Here is a 19,749-nt window from a genome sequence, read left to right as displayed (position 1 = left end):
AGCGCCGTGAGGGGGATCGGGCAGTGCGGCGGGAGCGCCGTGAGGGGGATCGGGCAGGGCGGCGGGAGCGCCGTGAGGGGGAGCGGGCAGGGGGCCGAGAGCCGCGGAGCGGGCAGGGCGGCGGGGCGTGAGGGGGAGCGGGCAGGGCGGTGGGAGAGCCGTAAGGTGGAGCAGGCAGGGCCGCGGGGCGTGAGGCGGGCAGGGCGGCGGGAGCGCCGTGAGGCGGATCGGGCAGGGCTGTGGGAGCCGCGGCAGCCCCGGGGCGCGAGGCGGAGCGAGCAGGCGGCGGGAGCTCCGTGAGGCGGGGCGGGCGGGAGGCGGAGGGAGGGAGGGAGGGGAGGGGAGGGGAAGGCGGCTCCGCACAGCCAAGATGGCGGCGGTGGAGCTGGAGTGGGTGCCCGAGACGCTCTACAACACGGCCATCTCGGCCGTCGTGGACAGCTACGGGCGGGCGCGGCGCCGCGACATCCGCTCGCTGCCCGAGAACATCCAGTTCGACGTGTACTACAAGGTACGGCGGCGGCCGAGCGGGGCCGGGCCCTGCCGGGCCTGCGGAACGTGGAAGGAGAGGCGGCCCCGGGGGGCGGCCCGGGCCCGGCCTGGCCGGGGCCGAGGGGCTGCGGGGTCGCGCCGGTGCGGGGCACGGCCCGAAGGACGGGCCGGGGGCTCAGGGCTTGTGGGGCCGGAGGAGCGGCGGCTCCGGGCTTGGGCCGTGGCGGGGCCTTGTGGCTGCCCCCGGGAGCCGCCCCGAGGCCGCGGTGAGGGGCTGGGAGCCCTCGGGAGGTGACGCGGAGACGGGGCCTGGCCTTGGGGGTCGTGGGGGAAAGGTGCCTCTTGCCACTGGGGAGCCATGCGGCCAGGATGAGACCAAGCTGGCTCTGCTGGAATATGTTTTCTCCTTTTCCCCCCCTTTTTTTTTTGTGATAATGTATTGGATGTGGTGATGTCAGTGGTTGAGGGAGCAGTTTGCCGTGGTCTAGTATAGATGATCTGGTAGGAACCAGATGGAAAGAACTGATAGTTGTTTAATGCTGTGCTTTATTAGCATTAAATTATTCCTTGATGAAAGGGCTGTTCCTCGTTCAGCTGCCCCTGGAATATACAGAAAAGGTGCACTGAGATGGTCCATTAATTTCTTATTGTCCACTAAGCAGGCATTTCATTCATGTGCAGGAACAGCTGGAAATGAACATTCATCAGGGGAGAAACAATGTCTATAAAAACCTCCAGAAACCTAAGATGAGGAATAACCTTCCTTTCCTTTGCCAGCAAATTTCTAAACATTTAGGAATTTTTAAATGAAGCAATTCTTTAGACTAATTTTTATGAACCAGCAATAATGACCCATCCTATACATGAGAGCAGTAGTATTTGGTGGAGACAGGGAAATTGCTTCTCTAACATTGGAACAGGCATGTACATTTTCTGTGCCCTGATTATTTCATGTCTGCCTTAGGTGCTGAGAAGGATGGAAACCCATTTTTATGACATATGAGCATGCTCACAGATAATGATGTGATTGACACATCAGCTAAAGACTAAAGATATGAAAATCACAATGTGGAAGAATATTTTGGAGGTTACCTTCAGTTGTTAATAAGTATGGCCATTGACAAACTTCCTTGGCATTGCCTGTTCTCATGTTCATTCAGGTGAGAGGATGGTACTCTGTGGCTTTTAAAAGCGTGAAACAAAACCTCCTTCTGATGATAGAAATATTCAAGGATGTGTTATTCCCAGCTGTTTAAAAACTCATCTGTAGGTGAGCTTAATGGATCACTGACTTTTTATGCTTTTATTAGCACTTTCGAGTGGTTGCTTTGAATCAGGTTCACATGGAGTTGTTCCATGCTGAAGAAGATCCAGGAGCACATCTGTTTTCTGAGGAGACTCTCTAGCGCATTTCTTCTGCCTGTGTACATGGGTTTGTCATCCTGCTGGGCAGATGACAATAAAGGTGATAAGTGCCTATCCCCAAAACAGTGCTTGTGTTGTATGGACAGTGGTTAATTTGTTAACGGCAGTGGTTACATGGAATCACAGACTGCTTTGGGTTGGAAGGGACCTTAAAGAAAATCTCATTCCACCCCTGCCGTGGGTAGGGACACCTCCCACTGGAGACACAGGCTGCTCCAAGCCTGTCCAGCCTGGCCTTGGACACTTCCAGGGATGGGGCAGCCACAGCTTCTCTGGGAAACCTGTGCCACGGCCTCACCCACCTTGGATATTTTTTTCCTAATCTCTAGTCTAAATCTGTTCTCTGTCAGTTTGAAGCCATTCCTCCTCACTTTTCCTGTAATTTTTGTGTTTCATAACTGGAGTTTTTGAACTGTGTAATGTGTACCAATATTCCCCTTACCAGCCCTCATCCACAGGACGTCCTCATTCAGAATAAACCAAACTGGGCCATGCCTGCAGTGGGTGTTCTGCAGCTGTAAGAGCAGGATGGCCTTCCGTGTCCTCGGTGTCATCTTTTCTGTGTAGGACAACCAGCTTGGATGGGGCCTGGAGTGACCTGGTTTAGAGAATGGCATCCCTGCCCTTGGCAGGGGTTGGAACTACTTCAAGGTCCCTTCCCTCCCAAACCATCCTGTGATTCTCTGTGCACCTAGAGAACACCTGGTAACTGGTTCTTGAGTCTCTGGATGACAACAGCATCAAAAGTATCATTCAGGGGTAGCTGAATGAGGTTAGGCTGGGGACAGCATCCCTCTCACGGTGTGTGGTGCTTGTTTTGCTCTTTTGGTTCTGGGTAGTTATTTTGAATATTAGGTGGATATTAAATCCCAGGTCACGGTGAGCCATATTCCCTATGTCCTGACTATTGAGTTCCTTAAAGCTGAAGTAGAATTTCCAAAGCTATTAACAGTCTTTGGAGTAAGACAGACTAGAAGACCTCTAAATATTTGTTTGACTACATGGTGTTTGTTGCTGCTGTGTTGGAGGGTGTCAATTATTTGTTAGTATCCTGTATTACTTTCATTCTGTGATGATTAAAAGAAATAAGAAATTTTTCAAATCTTACACATATAACTTGTAATAATTTTTATTTAGGTATTAGTCATGGTTTGTGGTACTTGAGAAACTATCACTGATTTTTGCAAAAAATAAATGTGGTACCAGTCAGATATTATTTTGATCTATGGAGGTTAATTGTCTGTGGCCATACAAGAATGTTTTTATCACATTTATTGGTATGAACACTCAATGTTTGCCAGGCTTGCCCAGGTCTACCAACGTGTCCAGGTTGATTCAAAAGCTGGAGGTGAGATACAGCAGCAGCGACAGTCAATGTACTGTTATTTAAAAAGGAAGAAAAATGCCAGCAGTGTCTTGGTGTTGTTCCCTCAGGGAACCCTCTAATCCAGTGTCTGGCTCTATTGTCATGACTTACTGTCTTTATTTCCCACTTCTTAACAAATCCAATTTTTTTTTACCTCTACATCGTCCAGAATTGTTAACTTCTGGGACATGCCTTACAAACCTGAGTGGGGATTGGGTCTGGGATAGCTGCAGGATGTTCTTGTGACTTTGAAAAGGAGTGGGTTCTGCTGCAAGGTGAAGGTAAGGAACAGGCAGGTTCCTCATACTGAGCATATTTATCTTTCTGGAGCATTCTCAAACAGTGACTAAAGCTCAAAACAAGGCACTATCAAATAATCATGATTGTGGTAAAACAACAAACCTGCTCTGCTTCAGCAGGGTATCACTGCATATCTCTTTTTTCAAGCACTGTTTGACTTTTACTTGCAACCATTAGAAAAATAAGAGGCAGAGCAGGATGCTTGTGAGGATATCCTGGAAATTTCCAAGCCTTCATTTGAGCTACAAAATATTTAAATTTAAATTAATCACAGCTGTATTTTGAGGAGCTCAATAACTAGTATTGTTACAAGTAACACCTGCCTCTGGGGGGAAAAAATAAAAATGTGCACCCATATCATCCTTTGTTTCCTTTGGGTGTTTGCCAGGTTTGTGTATATCCTGGTTGGGTTTTTTCCTAGTTAAACTAGTTAGGTTCTCTTGCTTGTTTTTTTTGGGGGGGGGAGGATGAGAGAGAGGGTGTGTAGGTTTTAGAAGCCAAATAAAGAAATATGCTGGATCTCATATAACTGAGATTCAGCATATGAACAAAATGCCAAAATTGTATATTAAAAAGTCGTGACAGCTGGAATAAACGGCAAATCAAAGAAAACAAACCCAACCTCAACAAACAAACCCAAAACAGAATAACCCAACCAACCAAAATAAACCCTGAGAAAATCAACTTAGTATATTCTGTAGTTTGTTGGGGTGGGGATTATGTTTTGGGAGGGGATGTTCCTGTAGAGAATCAAGTTTGTTGGCAGAAGTCGGGTTTTGAACGCTCTAGTTAGTGTCTTGTACAGTTTTCAGTTCTTTCCCCTTGTGCCTCTGCTTTATACTCTATTTCTCATAATTATCTCATGACTTTGGCTCTCAAGGTGCTTTGCTGCTTTAGTTCTCTGTCCCAGGTATTTCTTGCAATTACACAGTGCCAGCCTCATCTTGGACTTGTATTTTGGAGTGTCTTTTCTGGATTGTGTGTTTCTCTTTTCCTTCAATTGATTTTTCTTGAAAATAATTTGTTCTTGGAACGTCTTCTGGTGAGATCATTAACCACAGGAGCAGTTGGAGATGACATTGACTTGATTTCTGTCACGTTTAGGTATTCTTTGAACCAAAGAAAATGAACAAACAGGAATTTGCTGACTGTTAACAACAAGCAGCAGAACGTTTGTTCTCTGCATTGCAGCAGAGGTTGAGTTTACTGATGGAGAATCATTATAAGCATAATTTCTGTCCATTAGAATAAAACATGCTTGTCCCAAGGCTTTGGTCTCCAGGGGATTTGATGAGAGTGAGAAGGATGAAGTGTGGCTCTGCTGCTGCTTCAGTTCTGAGCTTCCCTGCCCAGGGAAATGCAACCAAGGTCACCAACACAGAGTGAGGGAGCCAGAGCATCCCTGAGCTTTCTGAGGGGCTTCTGCTGTGACCCCCAGGTGAGCTCATTGAGCTCCCCTTGTTGTGCAGTGTTTGGGGGTTAGAAATGAAAGGCTGGGGGGAAGCAGTGATGATTTCACACACGTGTAAAACACAACCTCTCTGTCGCCTGGCAGGAGCAGAGTGTGCCCGGAATGCTGCTGTGCTTCAATCAGATCCTTCCAGCACCTCTGCAAATTAAAGCCTCACAGAGAAGGAGAATCATTACCTCACGAGTTTTTGCCAGTTATTATTATTAACACATGCCTTATTTCTGCAGTCTAAATTTAGATGTGAACTGAACTGTCTTTCCTTGTTATGTCTTTACTGGTTTGAAACTTTTGTCTTCTAACTTGTAGTACTTGGACTGCTTTTTGTTTTTTTTAAGCTCTAACTATGGGTTATGTTTTCTCATCCTGATATCTTCCAGCTTCCCTACCTTTTCAGTATCCTTGTTGAGTCTGAGACACCAGAACTCATCATAATTGAGATAATGAGGTCACATCATGAACAGAGATGTTGAGCTCCTGCTGAACAATAATTCCTACTTCCACTTCATTTCCTCTGAGCTGATTGAGCTCCAAGCAGGCTGGGTGTTCCCAGTTCCTGAGGAGACTCACGTTTTTGGCTGTGGGGCTCAGACTTTGTATCCCTTGTGCTGGACTGTGTGGAACACAAACTCTGGTGCTCTGGCCCGGGGAGCAGAGCAGGTGGGAACATTTGGGGTATACAAGCACTGGGCTCTAAAAATTGTCTCTGAATTCATGCTAGTTTAGTAACACTGTTTTTTTTCTTGGTTATTTATTTGATTGAGGCTTGTACAGATCAGCCTGCTAGCTGGCATTGTGCTTTCCAAGGAGAGCTGGAATTTTCCTTTTTTTTTTTTTATACCTTGAACAATATCCAGTAGAAGCAGCATTTGTCCAGAGGGTCTGTAGGTAATTTTGAAATTGATTTAAAAGCATGGAATGTACCTAAATTTCGAACTGGTTATGTTCAGTGATGATTCATTTGCCAACAGATTGATTCAGTGAACTGTTGACTGAGGAAAACTTTTTCCTTCCTTGTTGATTGGAAAAGGAAGGTAGTGATTTCAGCCCAACTTTTTTTCCCAAATTTTGTTGTCTGTGAAGTACACTGTCCTTCCCCAGTCTGGCCTGATACTCCATATTACATTATTAGGCATTACAAAATATGCTGGGGAGCTTCTTGGATTTCCTCTGTAATTCTTACTGAAATATCCATGTTTTTCAATCCTTTTCCAAACTGGAGCAACAGGAGCATATTTTTCAAATTGCGTCTTCTTCGGTTCCTCTTCTAGAGGATCCTTGTACAGCTGGCTGGAATCAACCCCCATCTGCTTTAAAAAATGATTTTAAAAGATATTTTTTATTATGTTTAGAGAAAGCTTGGTTGTTTGGGTTTTTTTTTAGCTTAATCTACCCAGGGAGAGAAAAACAAGAGCTTTAATAGAATTATGATATAATAGTAAAGCTCCAAGTTAATGTCATTAATATGCTTAATTGGGGACACCACACCACAATGTGCAGCTTTTGTAACACACCCACCTGGACATGCAATTCAACATTCAGCCTTAGAGCCTGAGAAGGGTTGTGGTGGCACAGCAGCTGGATTGGGCATGTGTGTAATAATCCACCTGTATATTACATTTATACCTGTCCCCAGTGCCAGGAGTCATGTGTGAGCTGATGGAGTTGGGAGTCATCTTGCTCTTGAGACTTTGAGGCTTTGAGTCATTTTTCCATGGTTAAAGAAAAAGAAGTCCCTGGTAGGTTCCAAGTAGGTTAAGCTGGTGTCTAAAAGACATTTCTCTCTTCAGAATAGTTTTTTAGAAGTCCAGAGCTCTGTGTTCATGTCAGGGCATGTTTTTCTTGAACCACTGTTTTGTTTTGTTTTCGTGTTATGTAGCAAGGCTGTGGTCAGGAATTGTCTCTCTGGAACTTTAACAAGAGAATCATTTCTTCAGTCCTCCCAACTGCTTCTCAATGAGTGTTACTGGATCTCCTGGAATTACTTCACAGTTTGACGTATACTCACTATTTCCATGTCAAATATCGTTTGAAAATATTGCTGTAACAGCCACAACAATTCCAAGAGGCTTCCAGCTGAGTTAATTCCTCAAAATGTTTGCCAGTGTGTCGAGGGAAGGGGTTGCAGGGATAGTAAGAGTCCCAAAGATGTTGTATTTCAAGTTAGAGCAGTGAAAAATTGCATCTTAGACTTTGGGGCCCGAGCCAAACTTGACGTGTGCCCAAAATTACTGATGTTCCAAAACCGAGGGTCCTGTGGGAGCTTCCCCCTCCTTCCCACCCCACCAGGCCATTTACTCCTTGGCAGTTTCAGAATCTTGTGTAAGAGGGATTCTCTCCTTACAAGAAGTGTTTATGTAACCTCATAAATACATAAATTTTTAAGTCTTACTACGGTTAATTTTTGATAAAGCAGGAATCTCTGGGATTTTGGGTTAGTACTGCAAGGTGATAGGAGGGAGTGATACTGTACTTGAGAATTGTGAAACGTGATAGTATTTTTGGTTGCCTTAAATCCTGCTGCAGTGCTTTGGGGATGTGTCTAAGCTTCCTTCAGAAAAGATCTCCTCAATTATTGATGGGATGCCCACCTTCACTTTGGGCATGGAATACCAGGCAATTTAAACAGCCTTTTTTTTTTTTTTATTCCTGCAGAAAATACGTTTTAGGTTTTATAGAACATTTGCTATGAGACAGCTGTGCTGAAGGAATGAGAACATTTAACCATGACTGTAGCTTTTAAATACAGCAGACTGGCTGTTCCTTCAGTGCCAGAGAGAATCCAGCTCCAGCAGGAGCTCTGATCCCTTTGAAGTGCAGGGACACGCTGCTTTATCTGAGCAGTAACTTTGCATGCAAACTTGCTCTGGTTTTAAAAGGCTTCCTTTTTTTTTTTTCTTTTTATGTTCCCCCAGCAAAATAGATAACGAAAAGGAAAATATTCATTTCTGGCAATTGACATTATTAGGTCAAAGTATTTTTGAAGTTTCTTTGTAGGTTGTGTTGTTAAAATAACAAATTTGCTGTGCTCTAGAGACAGTGTTCTGTGCTTTTATAAGAAGAGTTGACTAGAACTAAATTTCTGGCTGGAGATGTTCTCGTGTGCTGTGTTTGGAATATTAATCCATCATCTCCCAGTGTTTGTGGAGAAAAAGGTGAAGCAGGCACCAGATGCTTATCACTGGAAGCATTTTAAGGCATTATTAAAACTGGGAGGAATATTAATGTTTTCATTTAAGCACTGATGGTGCCTGTGGCAGGTGTGGAGTGGTGCTTCCTTAGGTCACATTCCCACCTGGGCTCATCTGTGGGTCAGGGCCTTTCAGATAATGGGAATTAATAGTTCACAATGGATTTCTCTGACATTTATTTTCACAGTCCCTTTGTACCTGTGTAATTCCGTAGCATTTATAGCCTGATGTGGCAGAACTTAACCATGCACTGCATGGACAGCTGTCTGTGGTTTGTTGTGAGTAACTCAGCTGATGAATTTGCTTATCTGCGGGCACAAATCACTATGGGCATAAAACAAGCCAGTGCTTTTATTAAATGCATGATCAGACTCCAGTTTTCCCATTTACTGGTGAGGAATCACCTGTGGAAGCTCAGGTGTCAGTGAGGGCAGGGCTGGTGCCTGTCTGTAGTGCTGGTATTGGTGAGTGACCCCTTGTGGTTTATTTGTAATAAACTTGTGCGTTTATGTAGATCTGATATATTTGCATTGCTGCATCCTAGATTTTGTGTTATTTAAACATGTTTTGAAAGCATTTGGTATCGAAACTGTCAGTTGTATTTTTTGCAGACTTCATTCGTTTCTTGGTTTTGTCTTGGGTTTGTAGCTTACATGGGGCGTTTTTTTGGTGTTGCAGGAGGGTACAAACACCTGAAAATACGTCAATTGATTAAAAAAAACAAACCCTTGAAATCACCTATGGATCTCTCATAGCTCGGTTTTTAACACTGAAATTGTGCTCCTGAGCTGAAATCTTCTGATACAGGAACTGACTTTTTAGCCTGCTGAATTTCAATGCTTCAAAAATCTAGATTTCGTCATAAGTTATCTTTGCTAGTAAGCTGAATTTCCCAGAAAAACTCAATCTTGAATTTTAAGATTAATTTACCTGTTTTTTTCAGCTTTACCAACAGGGCCGCTTGTGCCAGCTGGGTAGTGAATTTTGTGAACTAGAAGTTTTTGCAAAGGTGCTACGAGCTTTAGATAAAAGGTGAGTATCCAAACAGATCAATAATTCTCATTTCAACTCTTAAGCTCTCCATCTAGGAAGAGATGTTTAAGAAAAGCCCCAAACAAAGAAAACAAACGATGCAAACCCCCCTGATTACTCAACACCAGAGTCCCTGTGAGTGGCAGTCACAGCACCCATTTCCTGCTGATTTAGCAGGAATTCCTGCGGGAAGCTGAGAGGATTGCCCCAGTTTGAAGAGTTTTCCTGTCATTAAATATTCCGGTTTGTGGTGTTACAGTACTTGACTGTTTTAGAGCAGATTCTTTGTAACCTCTTTGTAATTCTTTGAGTCTTCAGTCACCGGTCCCGCCCATCGCGTGTGTGATGTTAATGGAGCCATCCCTGCTCGTTTGTTTGCGAGTGCTGGGGGAGGGAGGGGGGATTTGGGGTCTCCTCCCTGGCGAGTTTGTGCTGGAAACGCTGTCTCCCAGTTTGAATCCTGTGTGGGCAGCTTGTGCTTGGCTTCCAGCAGAGGGTGTCCCTGTAAAGAACGCTGTGTGCCCTTGCTTTGCGTTGGATCACCCAACACCTGGCATCCATCAGCTGCAGCCTCACAGCAGGGCTTGTACTCATCTGCTTTGGGCTTAATTTCTGTCCTTCGAATTCATGAGAGCCAACTGACTGCTTTCAGACCTGCGTGTGTAACCAAGCTCTGCTTCTCTTTGTTGCAGACATCTGCTCCATCACTGTTTCCAGGCTCTGATGGACCATGGAGTCAAGGTTGCTTCTGTCCTGGCCTATTCCTTCAGCAGACGGTGCTCCTACATTGCAGAGTCAGATGCTGCTGTGAAAGAAAAAGCAATCCAGATAGGCTTTGTTTTAGGTAATTGCTGCTTATGGGCTCTTGGCTTTCTTCTCTTGCAAGCTTCAGTTAATCTAACATGAATTTTTTTCCCATTGAAGATATGCTTTTTAAAGAGCTGTGTTATGGAATGGAATTTTTAGAAAGCTACTTGGTCTCTTAGAAGAAATATATTGGATTTTAATATCTTAGAATGCATAGACTTTTTAGTTTAAACAGTTCAGATTTAAAATTGGTTTGCAGATGCAATGAGGAATTTGCATGACTTTAATGTAGTTAAGTTGTTGGGGTTTTTTGACAGAAATCTGTAGGAAAACTCTGCAGTACCAAAAAAACATCGTAAACCAAAGTATTATTTCCTTCAGCTGTAGAATTCTCCTCTTACATTTCATCCTTTCCAGGTCAGGAGGGTTTGACCTTGACAGGATTTCTGTCTGTAGAAGCAGATCTATGAAAGAAGTGATCATCTTGTAAGACCTGAGCAAACCCTTTTTATCTTGAAAATGTGTTTTGCTCTTCAAATTGCTGTTTGTTGCTGATTTTTGCAGGGGGGTTCCTGTCAGATGCAGGCTGGTACAGTGATGCTGAGAAGGTTTTCCTTTCCTGCCTTCAGCTGTGCACCCTCCACGATGAAATTCTTCACTGGTTCCGTGCTGTGGAGTGTTGTGTGAGGTGAGCTCACCTTGAATTCCCAGGGAACCTTGGAGCCATCCAGCTCCAGATGCTCCTTCACTGTTCTGCTGCACCAAAACACTTTCCTGGCTAGAGTTGAAGATCAGGAGGTGCTTGTTTTACACTAATCCCTGGATTTTCAGCTTCTAAGTTGGCAGCACAGTACAATGGATTAAAAAACCCAATGTTTTGCTGTCCTGTGTAATCTCTCATGGGTAACACTGCTGGATAATAAGAGTGGTCCAGCAGTTCTTGTTTTCCTAAGGATTTTTGCACATGAAGGAATGTTCTGTGTTGGACTTTGCTGAAATTCTATTTGCTACAAAGAGAATTTGCCAAATCCAAATCCAAACAATATAGATACAGTTGAGCAGAAACAAAGGCAAAACTTACCTTTCCTGATTCCATACCCAGTGAGTTCTCTTGCTCCATGCTGAGTGCTTAGCTCTGGGCCTGGATAAAGATCTGGATATCCAGTTCTTGTGGGCACCTCCAGCCACAGCTGAAAACATTTGGAAAAGGTTTTTTGGGGTTTTTTTTTGTTGTTAGAGTTTTGAAGCTGCCTTGTTCCTCAGGGCCTGTGGAGGTTCACATTTGACTGACAGAGGCCTCTGTTGCTCTTCCCCCTGTGTGTCAAAGTGTGATGAGCTACAAGCAGGAGCTGGCTGGGTTTTGTTGCTCTCCTGGTTTTGCACACTCCAAATGTGTCCATGGGCACCTGGAGGCTGCTGGGCAGAGTTAAAGTAGAGTTTTTGGGATTTTTAGCTGCTGTAACAAAGAACAAAGCATGTGCTGTATTTATCTGAATCTAGAGCAAAACTTGTTTGGAAAGCTGCTCCAAAAAAAGCCCAGCGTCTTGTTTATGGTTGGGCAGACACAAAGAGTAAAGAGGCTTTGCCAAGAGCTGCTGCTGTCCTGTGCCAGCCCCAGGGCCATGGCAACGCTGCTCTGCCTGGTTCTGCTGGCTGGCATTCCAGAAATGATGCCAGGAGCCTGGGCACACGTATCCAGCCTCCTAGAACTGGGGAGTGATGGATATAGAGCCACAGTTACTGCTTGGTCCTTTGCCTTCTAATTAATCTAAAAAAAGTTTTCTCGTTGTATCAAGCTCTTTGGCAAGCTGGAGAAGTTGCTCAAAAATAACTCTGTCACCTTCTCCAAATAGAAATGAAAAGAAGGGAAAGAAAGGGAGGGAAAAAAGGAAACTGTCTCTGCTGGACAGTAGTGTGGAAAGATTTTCATTCTGTGCTAGAAGAAAGCATCCTGTGTTAGAATGAGCCCTTGTGACCTGGGGTGTTGGCTCTGTTTGGTAGAGACATCCATTGTTCCCTAGGGAACTCTGCTGGCCTGCTGGGACATCCCCCTCTGGGCAGCAGGGGGAGTGGGAAATGTTCTGACATCTCCCAGACTTTCAGCATCTTGGAAGTATGACACTTTTTTAAAGTGCCAGCTCTTGCTCTAAAGCTAACAAGTCAAATCTCTGGGAGTGGAATTAATACATTGCATTATTAATAGAACACGGTTTAAAAATGTGTGAAGTTTTGTGTTGCTTAAGCACAGCTTAGTGTTTCCTTGTCCTGGCATTAGTAAATTTTGTAGAGAAGCTGGGAAGGTGTGAGGTTTTTCTGAGCTTGTGCCCTGCTTTCCTGGGAGTGTGGTGCTCCTTTTGGTTTGCCTTCTCTCATTATTCTGTGTTAAGCAATAAGGTACAAATGCATAACACAAATACATGGCTCTCCCACTTCATTGTTGCACATTTGGCTGATTCTTGGGTTGTTTTCTTCCAGTGGTTTTAGACTTCCTAAGCTGCTGTGTTGGCTCTGAGAGACTGAGTTTGTTGGGGGAGGTTAGTCCCCAAAAGCTGTTATTGCAGACATCAAAGGAGGTTCAGAGCCATTAGCATAAACGTCCTGAGGCCTTTTCTCTTCCTCTTGGCTTTATCTCCTAAGATTCCTTTGGATTAATAAAGGATTTTTTGTTACTCAGAACTGGATCACATAAACTCTGCTTATCCTGGAGGATTGGCTTAGGCTTAGCTTGGTTTTGGGAGAGATTTCTTTGTTTCTAGACACTATCACTGAAGCATCCAGACACTGGATATGATCTTTCCCAGGAGCTTATCTAAATTGCAGTGCTATCCCCACTGGCTTATTCCATTACATGGGATTTGGGCTCCTTGGTTTTGATGTTGCAGAGCAGCTCCCAACTGAATGGTGTTGGCAAAATGATTTTTTTCTCTTCAGGAAAACTGTTTTCTTAATTCTTCTCTCGTTTCTTTATAATTCCTGCCTCTTGTCGCTGGAATGTTCCTGTGACCAGGCACACAATGCACTTGTACATCATGTTTGGTTCTGAGGCTTTATTTAAGGAAAAATGTGGGTGTTGCTTTTTGCTGTCTGTTGTTGAGCCACCGTGCTGTTTCCCACTGGAGAGCTGGAGTTTGTGTGGATTTTGCAGAGTTTTGAAGGGCTTTGCTTTTGATGTTCTCTTTGTGCAGCAAATACACATCTGTCATGTGCTCGGCCTTCATGCCCTGCTTAGGAAAATGGGGACTTTATTTCCTTTCTTTAGTGTTTGAGTTTGGTGATGCATTTGGGTGGGAAACAGAGGGACAGTGTTGGACAGGCTGAGTTTTTAGGTTGAACTGAGCTGGTGGAATTACTACTGGTATTACTGGGGGAATGGCTGCAGTAGCCCAAGTCTCCACTTGGAGCAAGTGGAAATAGGTTTAGAAAAGAAACTGAGCAGAAAACTTCACTGTTCACTCCTTCCCCTTTCACAAATGATTGGAAGTCTTATCCTAATGTATATCAGGACTAAAATGCTGTTCCTGTACATTAACCCACGTAGTCAGAGTTTGAGCCTCTTTGCAATGCAGCACAATTTGCTTCCCTTCCCTCTGTGCAGTTCTCTCGCTGTGCTGTGCTGCCCTGATTTCCCCAGCCTTGCCTGGTGTTTTGAGTCTGTTACTCACTGTCTAATGACACATTTCCATAGGGACAGTGGAGCTTAATTCACCAAAATTCCCTGTCTGTTCACTGGCAGGTGTTTGCCATGAGTGGCTGCCCTGGCTGGGAATCCAGCCCTGCCCTTGGGGCTTGGAATATCAACACACCCATTCCAAATGCACCTCGTTAAAGCCAGTGAGCATTAGCCTGTGCTCATGCACAAATTCTTTTCTTTTCTTTATAATAAGTGACACAAGCTGGAACTTTTACTTCTCTGGAGAAAAAGGAGTAGCTTTCACCAGTACTGGGTGTTACTGGCTGTATTTGGGTGTTGATCCTTCAGGATAGGAGAGGGAAGAGCAGGAGGTGTTTGAGTTGTTGTGGTCAATAAAATGGTCTCTCGTGGGGGAGCTGGATCTCATGTGGAATGGATGTCACTAAATGTTATGTGAAGACCTCCCCCAAGCCCCAAAGCACAAAAATTTCTACTTGGATCTAATCAGGGTTTAGGAGAAAAGCCTAGAGATGTGGGAAAATGAGCTGTGTTGGACTCACCGTGGCTGTTGGAGGTGGCACCCTTTGGGAACGAGGTGGAAGGGGTTTCAGACTGTAGGGCAGGGGTTTGGGAATGGAATCACATCAATATTGGGAAGAATGGGTTCTATGGAAAAAGCCACACAAAGGCACACACCAGAGTGGTTCAATGCAAAACTGTATCAATAGGTAAAATGCTGTGCCATCTCCAGCAGGAGAAATTCCTGCCCTGTGCCCAGCAGTGGTGTGTGACTGACCCCAGGGCTGGGCTGCCAGGGCTCCACCCCTGGGAGTGTCCCCCAAGGGCTCCCTGGTGCTGCTGCATGCAGAGGTTCCTCCAGCTCCCTCAGCAGCTCTCTCTGCATCCCCCAAGGTTGCTGCACGTCCGGAACGGGAACTGCAAGTACCACCTGGGAGAGGAGACGTTCAAGCTGGCACAGTCCTACATGGACAAGCTGGCCAAGCACGGGCAGCAGGCCAACAAGGCAGCGCTGTACGGCGAGCTCTGCGCCCTGCTCTTCGCCAAGAGCCACTACGATGAGGTGAGGCCATGGGGGCTCTCCTGGTTCTGCTCTCTCTCCCTGGGACCTGTGTGCCACTGCCAGAGCCATAATTCCTGTATCCACTGTTGTTCCTGTCTGTCCTTCCCCGTTAGTCAATGAGCTCCTCACAGCACTTGGACCAACGTGTGTTGCCTTGCCTGTATGTGTTGGTCACCTGTAAATGAAATATTATAAAAGCTTATTTTAATAATTGAAAATGAATAGCAGAACACAGTCTTTGCACCTGGTTTGTAAAACGGTCTGAAGTGGAACTACCCCATAAACTGGTTTTCCTTTAACCCCTAAGTTCACTGACAGGGTGTTGTTCTGCACAATGGGAATTGTGAAGATTGCTTAAAGATTATAGAATACACTGTTCTGTCTGTAAAAGTCATTGTAATATTATAAACCTTAGATTAATATGAAATACTTACATACTATTAACCTTAAAAGTGGTTAAGTTTGTATTTTAAGACATAACTGGACAATTCATTATATGTAAGCAATCAAACTGTATATTTTAAATTTTGGAATGTAAATGACCAGCTTTTCAGCTGCAGGTAATATTTTTTCTGAGTGTGACAATGTTGTGAAGTTCCAGCTCCATTGTGTTGGTGCCCCTCTGTCCCACAGGCCTATAAGTGGTGCATAGAAGCCATGAAGGAGATCACAGTTGGGCTGCCTGTAAAAGTGGTGGTGGATGTGCTACGACAAGCGTCAAAGGTGAGTCTAAAATCTCTCTGCTGCTTTGGGTACTAAATTGCTGTCAAGAATGGCTGAGGAGAGGTTGTTACCTCCAGAATTCTCCTCAGGGTTGTTGTGTTTGTCTCAGAGTGGTGGGGGGTTTGTTTCTGTTTGTGTCTTTCTGAAGCTGAGTGAGAGCTGCACCAGTGACCATTGTGACAGTGTTAACCTGTCACCTTCCCTGGGAGGGCTCTGATCCCTCTTTGACCTGGACTAGGTACAACACAATCACTTCAGTCAGACAGGATAAAATAAAAAGTTTATTAATGCTGTGCTCCTTTTCTTAAATAACCAAAAAGTCCTTTAATAGCCACAAGAATATTTTGAAATACAAAACACCAGTAAGTGTGGCAGTGTCTGGAGGGGCAGAGCTGCTCACCTGTTTCCCTTCTCCTGCCCAGGCCTGTGTGGTGAAACGGGAGTTCAAGAAGGCTGAGCAGCTCATAAAGCACGCCGTGTACCTTGCCAGGTAAGGACCATTCCAGAAAAAACCCTTCTAAAACTGTACTCAGCTTGCCTCAGTTTGTAATGGGAGTGTGTTTGTGCAGGGAGCATTTTGGAGCCAAGCACCCCAAATACTCTGACACGCTACTAGACTACGGATTTTATTTGCTCAACGTAGACAAGATCTGCCAATCTGTTGCCATCTATCAGGTAGGCAGCAGGACTTGTTTCTCTTGATGTTTTTCATCTCTCAGATGTTGCAGTTAATTCATGGAGATAAAGAATAGTTGATTTAATTACTGCAGTTGTGATGTTTAAAGAAAGCCCTGAACACCGCCAGCTCCAGCTATGGGGTTTTGCTTTCTTTGTCTTCCTCTGACTTGTGTCTTTTATGTAATCAATGTCTCAAATATGTAGAGAATTTCAGAGCCAGTAGATTGATCAGAGAGATGAATTTGGGGTGGTTTTTTTTTTCTGTGTTAACTGATGAAATTGTATTTTTGGGACCCTTGCAGACAGCGCTCGATATCCGGCAGTCGGTATTTGGAGGTAAAAACATCCACGTAGCTACAGCTCATGAAGACTTGGCTTATTCCTCATATGTTCACCAGTACAGCTCTGGGAAATTTGACAATGCATTGTGAGTACCACACACAGCAGCACAGTTAGTGCTGTAAATGAAGAAAAATGCATTAATATTTCTAATTTTTTGTCAGTCAACTGCTGATGTACATAAACATACCCTGGATTTTTTATTTCACCTATCTCAGATTCCATGCTGAACGTGCTATTGGCATTATCACTCATATTCTCCCAGAAGACCATCTCCTCTTGGCCTCTTCGAAGAGAGTTAAAGGTAGTTCCCTTCATTGTTTGCATCACTGGGATGTGCTTGTCCTGGTCCCCCCCAGGCAGTGTAGCTCAAGTTGTCTTTTTCAATGGAGGTGTTGGTAGTCCTTGGTGTTCACAAAAAACTACAGTACAAAAAAATACAAAAAAACCCAGCTGTTAAGATGAGTTGGAGTGGGGAGATAAAATGACAGAATATAAAAATGTGTTGGGAGTTTGCCACAGCAGAGTGGCAGCAGCTGTGACAGGCACAAGGCCGGGGGAGCTGTGTCCCCAGGACCTGTGAGGTAGCTGGCTCTGAGCTGGGGGTGGGCACAGCTCTGTAACAGTTGTGTCTCCTGCCCCCAGCGCTTATCCTGGAAGAGATTGCCATAGACTGTCACAACAAGGAGACAGAGCAGAGGCTGCTCCAGGAGGCTCATGACCTGCACCTCTCCTCGCTCCAGTTGGCTAAAAAAGCCTTTGGGGAGTTCAACGTGCAAACAGCCAAACACTACGGCAACCTGGGCAGACTGTATCAGTCCATGAGGAAGTTCAAGGTAAGATTTACTCCTGACCTAAAATCTGCAAGACAGCTGGAATCTGTCACTACAAATGAGGGGTTTCAATGTCCACAACCCCTAAGTTCAGTTGGTAGTTCCATGCTTGGAAAACCTGTGCTTTACCATTCACCCCAAAGCTTTGTACAAAAATAATCCATGGAGCTGGATGATACCCTCCCAGGGTGACAGAGCTTGGGCAATCTGCCCATCCACTTAACTAAAGAATTTGGAGAACTTGGTTTATGTTTGGCTTTGTTACTTTTTGCCTGTTACAAAATGCTATTGTTTAAGCTGCTATTAACTTTCCCGTCTTTTTCTGGGGTGGTGAGTGGTGTCTGACTGACCTGTGTGAATCTGGCCCTGACAGGAAGCAGAGGAAATGCACATCAAGGCCATCCAGATCAAGGAGCAGCTCCTAGGGCAGGAGGATTATGAAGTTGCCCTCTCCGTGGGCCATCTCGCCTCCCTCTACAACTATGACATGAACCAGTATGAAAATGCTGAAAAGCTTTATCTGAGATCCATAGCAATTGGTAAGTGACTACAGGAAACTTAAGCTCAAGATTTTAGAAAATAACTTGGCTGTTAGTCTCTAGACAATGCTCTGTGGCTAGAACATAAGTGGAGAATATAGACAATCTTTGTTGGTAAAAATAACCTGAGAACTTGGATGCAGCCCGTGCCTATTTTACCTCTCAATTTGATTTTTCTCTTGGGTTTCTCTAGGAAAGAAGCTTTTTGGTGAAGGATACAGTGGACTTGAATACGATTACAGAGGTCTCATTAAACTGTACAATTCCATTGGCAATTATGAGAAGGTGTTTGAGTACCACAACATTTTGGCCAATTGGAACCGGTTGCGGGACCGGCAGTTCTCGGTCACGGATGCGCTGGAGGACGTCAGCACCAGCCCCCAGTCCACAGAAGAAGTGGTCCAGTCTTTTCTGATGTCTCAGAACCTCGATGGACAGAGCAGCTAAGAACTTGGTCAATTAACCAGTTAAGGTTTTTTCCCCCAGGTTACAGGGGGAAAAGTCATACTGTGAAATCTAAACCATGTAGTTCTCTGGGGGCTGGAATTTGCATTGAAACACTGGTCCAGTCTACTGAAGAGTGCCCATACGGATGAATGTGTGTTAAATTCCTCTCAGCATGTGTATGGCATGTTTAGTTCGGCTCACATTTTTAACTTGGTATTCCCAAAAAAAACCAAACCCCTTCTTTCTCTCTTCTTTCAAAAGAAGCTACTTTGCAGAAAGCCTGCAAGAAAACATTAAATAAAACTGTTTGAGTTCAAAAGAGTTGCATTCTTATTACGGATGGAAAGTTTCATCGAGAGCTTTCTGCTGATTCACAGAGAGAACTAAAGCTGTACTCTGAGGAGCTGTAGGAGAAAGGTCTTGCTGCTGTATCACTGTAGCAAAGCTCATGGTAAATGGCCAGCAAAGGGAGGATGTGCTGGCCTTGGCTGCTGCCTTACCAAGAGAAGTGGCAAAGACCCACTCTGGAGAGCACCATCCTCTCGCTGAGTGCCACCTGTGCTGTTGTGGATGCCCTGAACTGGACCAGTACAGATCCCATAGACCAGCAACCACAGTGTCCTCGGTGCCAGCACCAGTGCTCCCCCCGAGCAGGACCAGGACACCACAGTGGACCAGCCTGCTAGAAACCGGTTTTGGACCAGTGGCTTTAATTTAATATTTCTGCCCCTGCATTCACTTTGACAGTAGAACTCTCTCATTTAGGTGTCTGATCAGTGCAAATGATATCTGTGTGATAGATCCAGAGCTAGGAAGTGAATTGATGGTTTGTCTGTACCCAGTGAGCTTCTGCAGAGATTCCTGGCAGTGCCACAGCTCCACACGCTCCACTCTGCTGCAGCCACTCCTCCTTTCCTCTCCCATGGGCTCTTCCTCTGCTGATGGTGGCCATACCTTGTTTATACCAGTGAAGAGTTTTGTATTCCAATCCAGTTCCATTTTCTGTTTCTGGAGAACGCAACTTACTGTACAGTTCACAGGGGTCAGTGGAAAATGCCAAAAAGCACAACAGGTCTTTTTTTTTTTTGTGATGCTTCATTTCTACATTAAACAAGAGTACAACCAGAAACCGATTCCTTACGTTAATTTACAAAGCAGAGCTCAGCTGTACAGACCCTCTGAGAATGCCTCTCTCACTAGCTTGTCTTAATTCTTCTTCTGTTGGGGGCTGCGTGGTTGTGTGGGTTTGGGTTGGGGTGTTGTTTTGGGCTTTATTTCCTAATGTTGGATAATATTTGAAAGTCTGTGTAACACAAACTAGAACTGACTCACTGCTGTTACCTCAGCTCTGCCAGCGGCACCAGCAGTGCCCTGGATCTGGGATTCTGTGGATTCTG

At 44.8% G+C, this 19,749-nt stretch overlaps 1 protein-coding gene across 1 annotated transcript; it reads left to right on the top strand.

Annotated features, from left to right (window-relative positions):
* The first annotated feature begins 350 nt into the window (after nucleotides 1-350).
* On the top strand, nucleotides 351-19,481 carry APPBP2 (amyloid beta precursor protein binding protein 2). The gene is made up of 13 exons (XM_058854370.1): nucleotides 351-511; nucleotides 9,186-9,274; nucleotides 9,967-10,118; nucleotides 10,646-10,769; nucleotides 14,625-14,793; nucleotides 15,427-15,516; nucleotides 15,939-16,006; nucleotides 16,086-16,191; nucleotides 16,497-16,621; nucleotides 16,752-16,837; nucleotides 17,179-17,369; nucleotides 17,740-17,905; nucleotides 18,099-19,481. The coding sequence occupies exons 1-13, from the start codon at nucleotides 371-373 to the stop codon at nucleotides 18,350-18,352; spliced, it is 1,761 nt and encodes a 586-aa protein (XP_058710353.1). The 5' UTR covers nucleotides 351-370; the 3' UTR covers nucleotides 18,353-19,481.
* The last annotated feature ends 268 nt before the right edge of the window (nucleotides 19,482-19,749 follow it).

Source organism: Poecile atricapillus, chromosome 21 (assembly GCF_030490865.1).
Source record: "Poecile atricapillus isolate bPoeAtr1 chromosome 21, bPoeAtr1.hap1, whole genome shotgun sequence".
Taxonomy (NCBI): domain Eukaryota; kingdom Metazoa; phylum Chordata; class Aves; order Passeriformes; family Paridae; genus Poecile; species Poecile atricapillus.
This window is presented reverse-complemented; position numbering and strand designations above follow the sequence as displayed.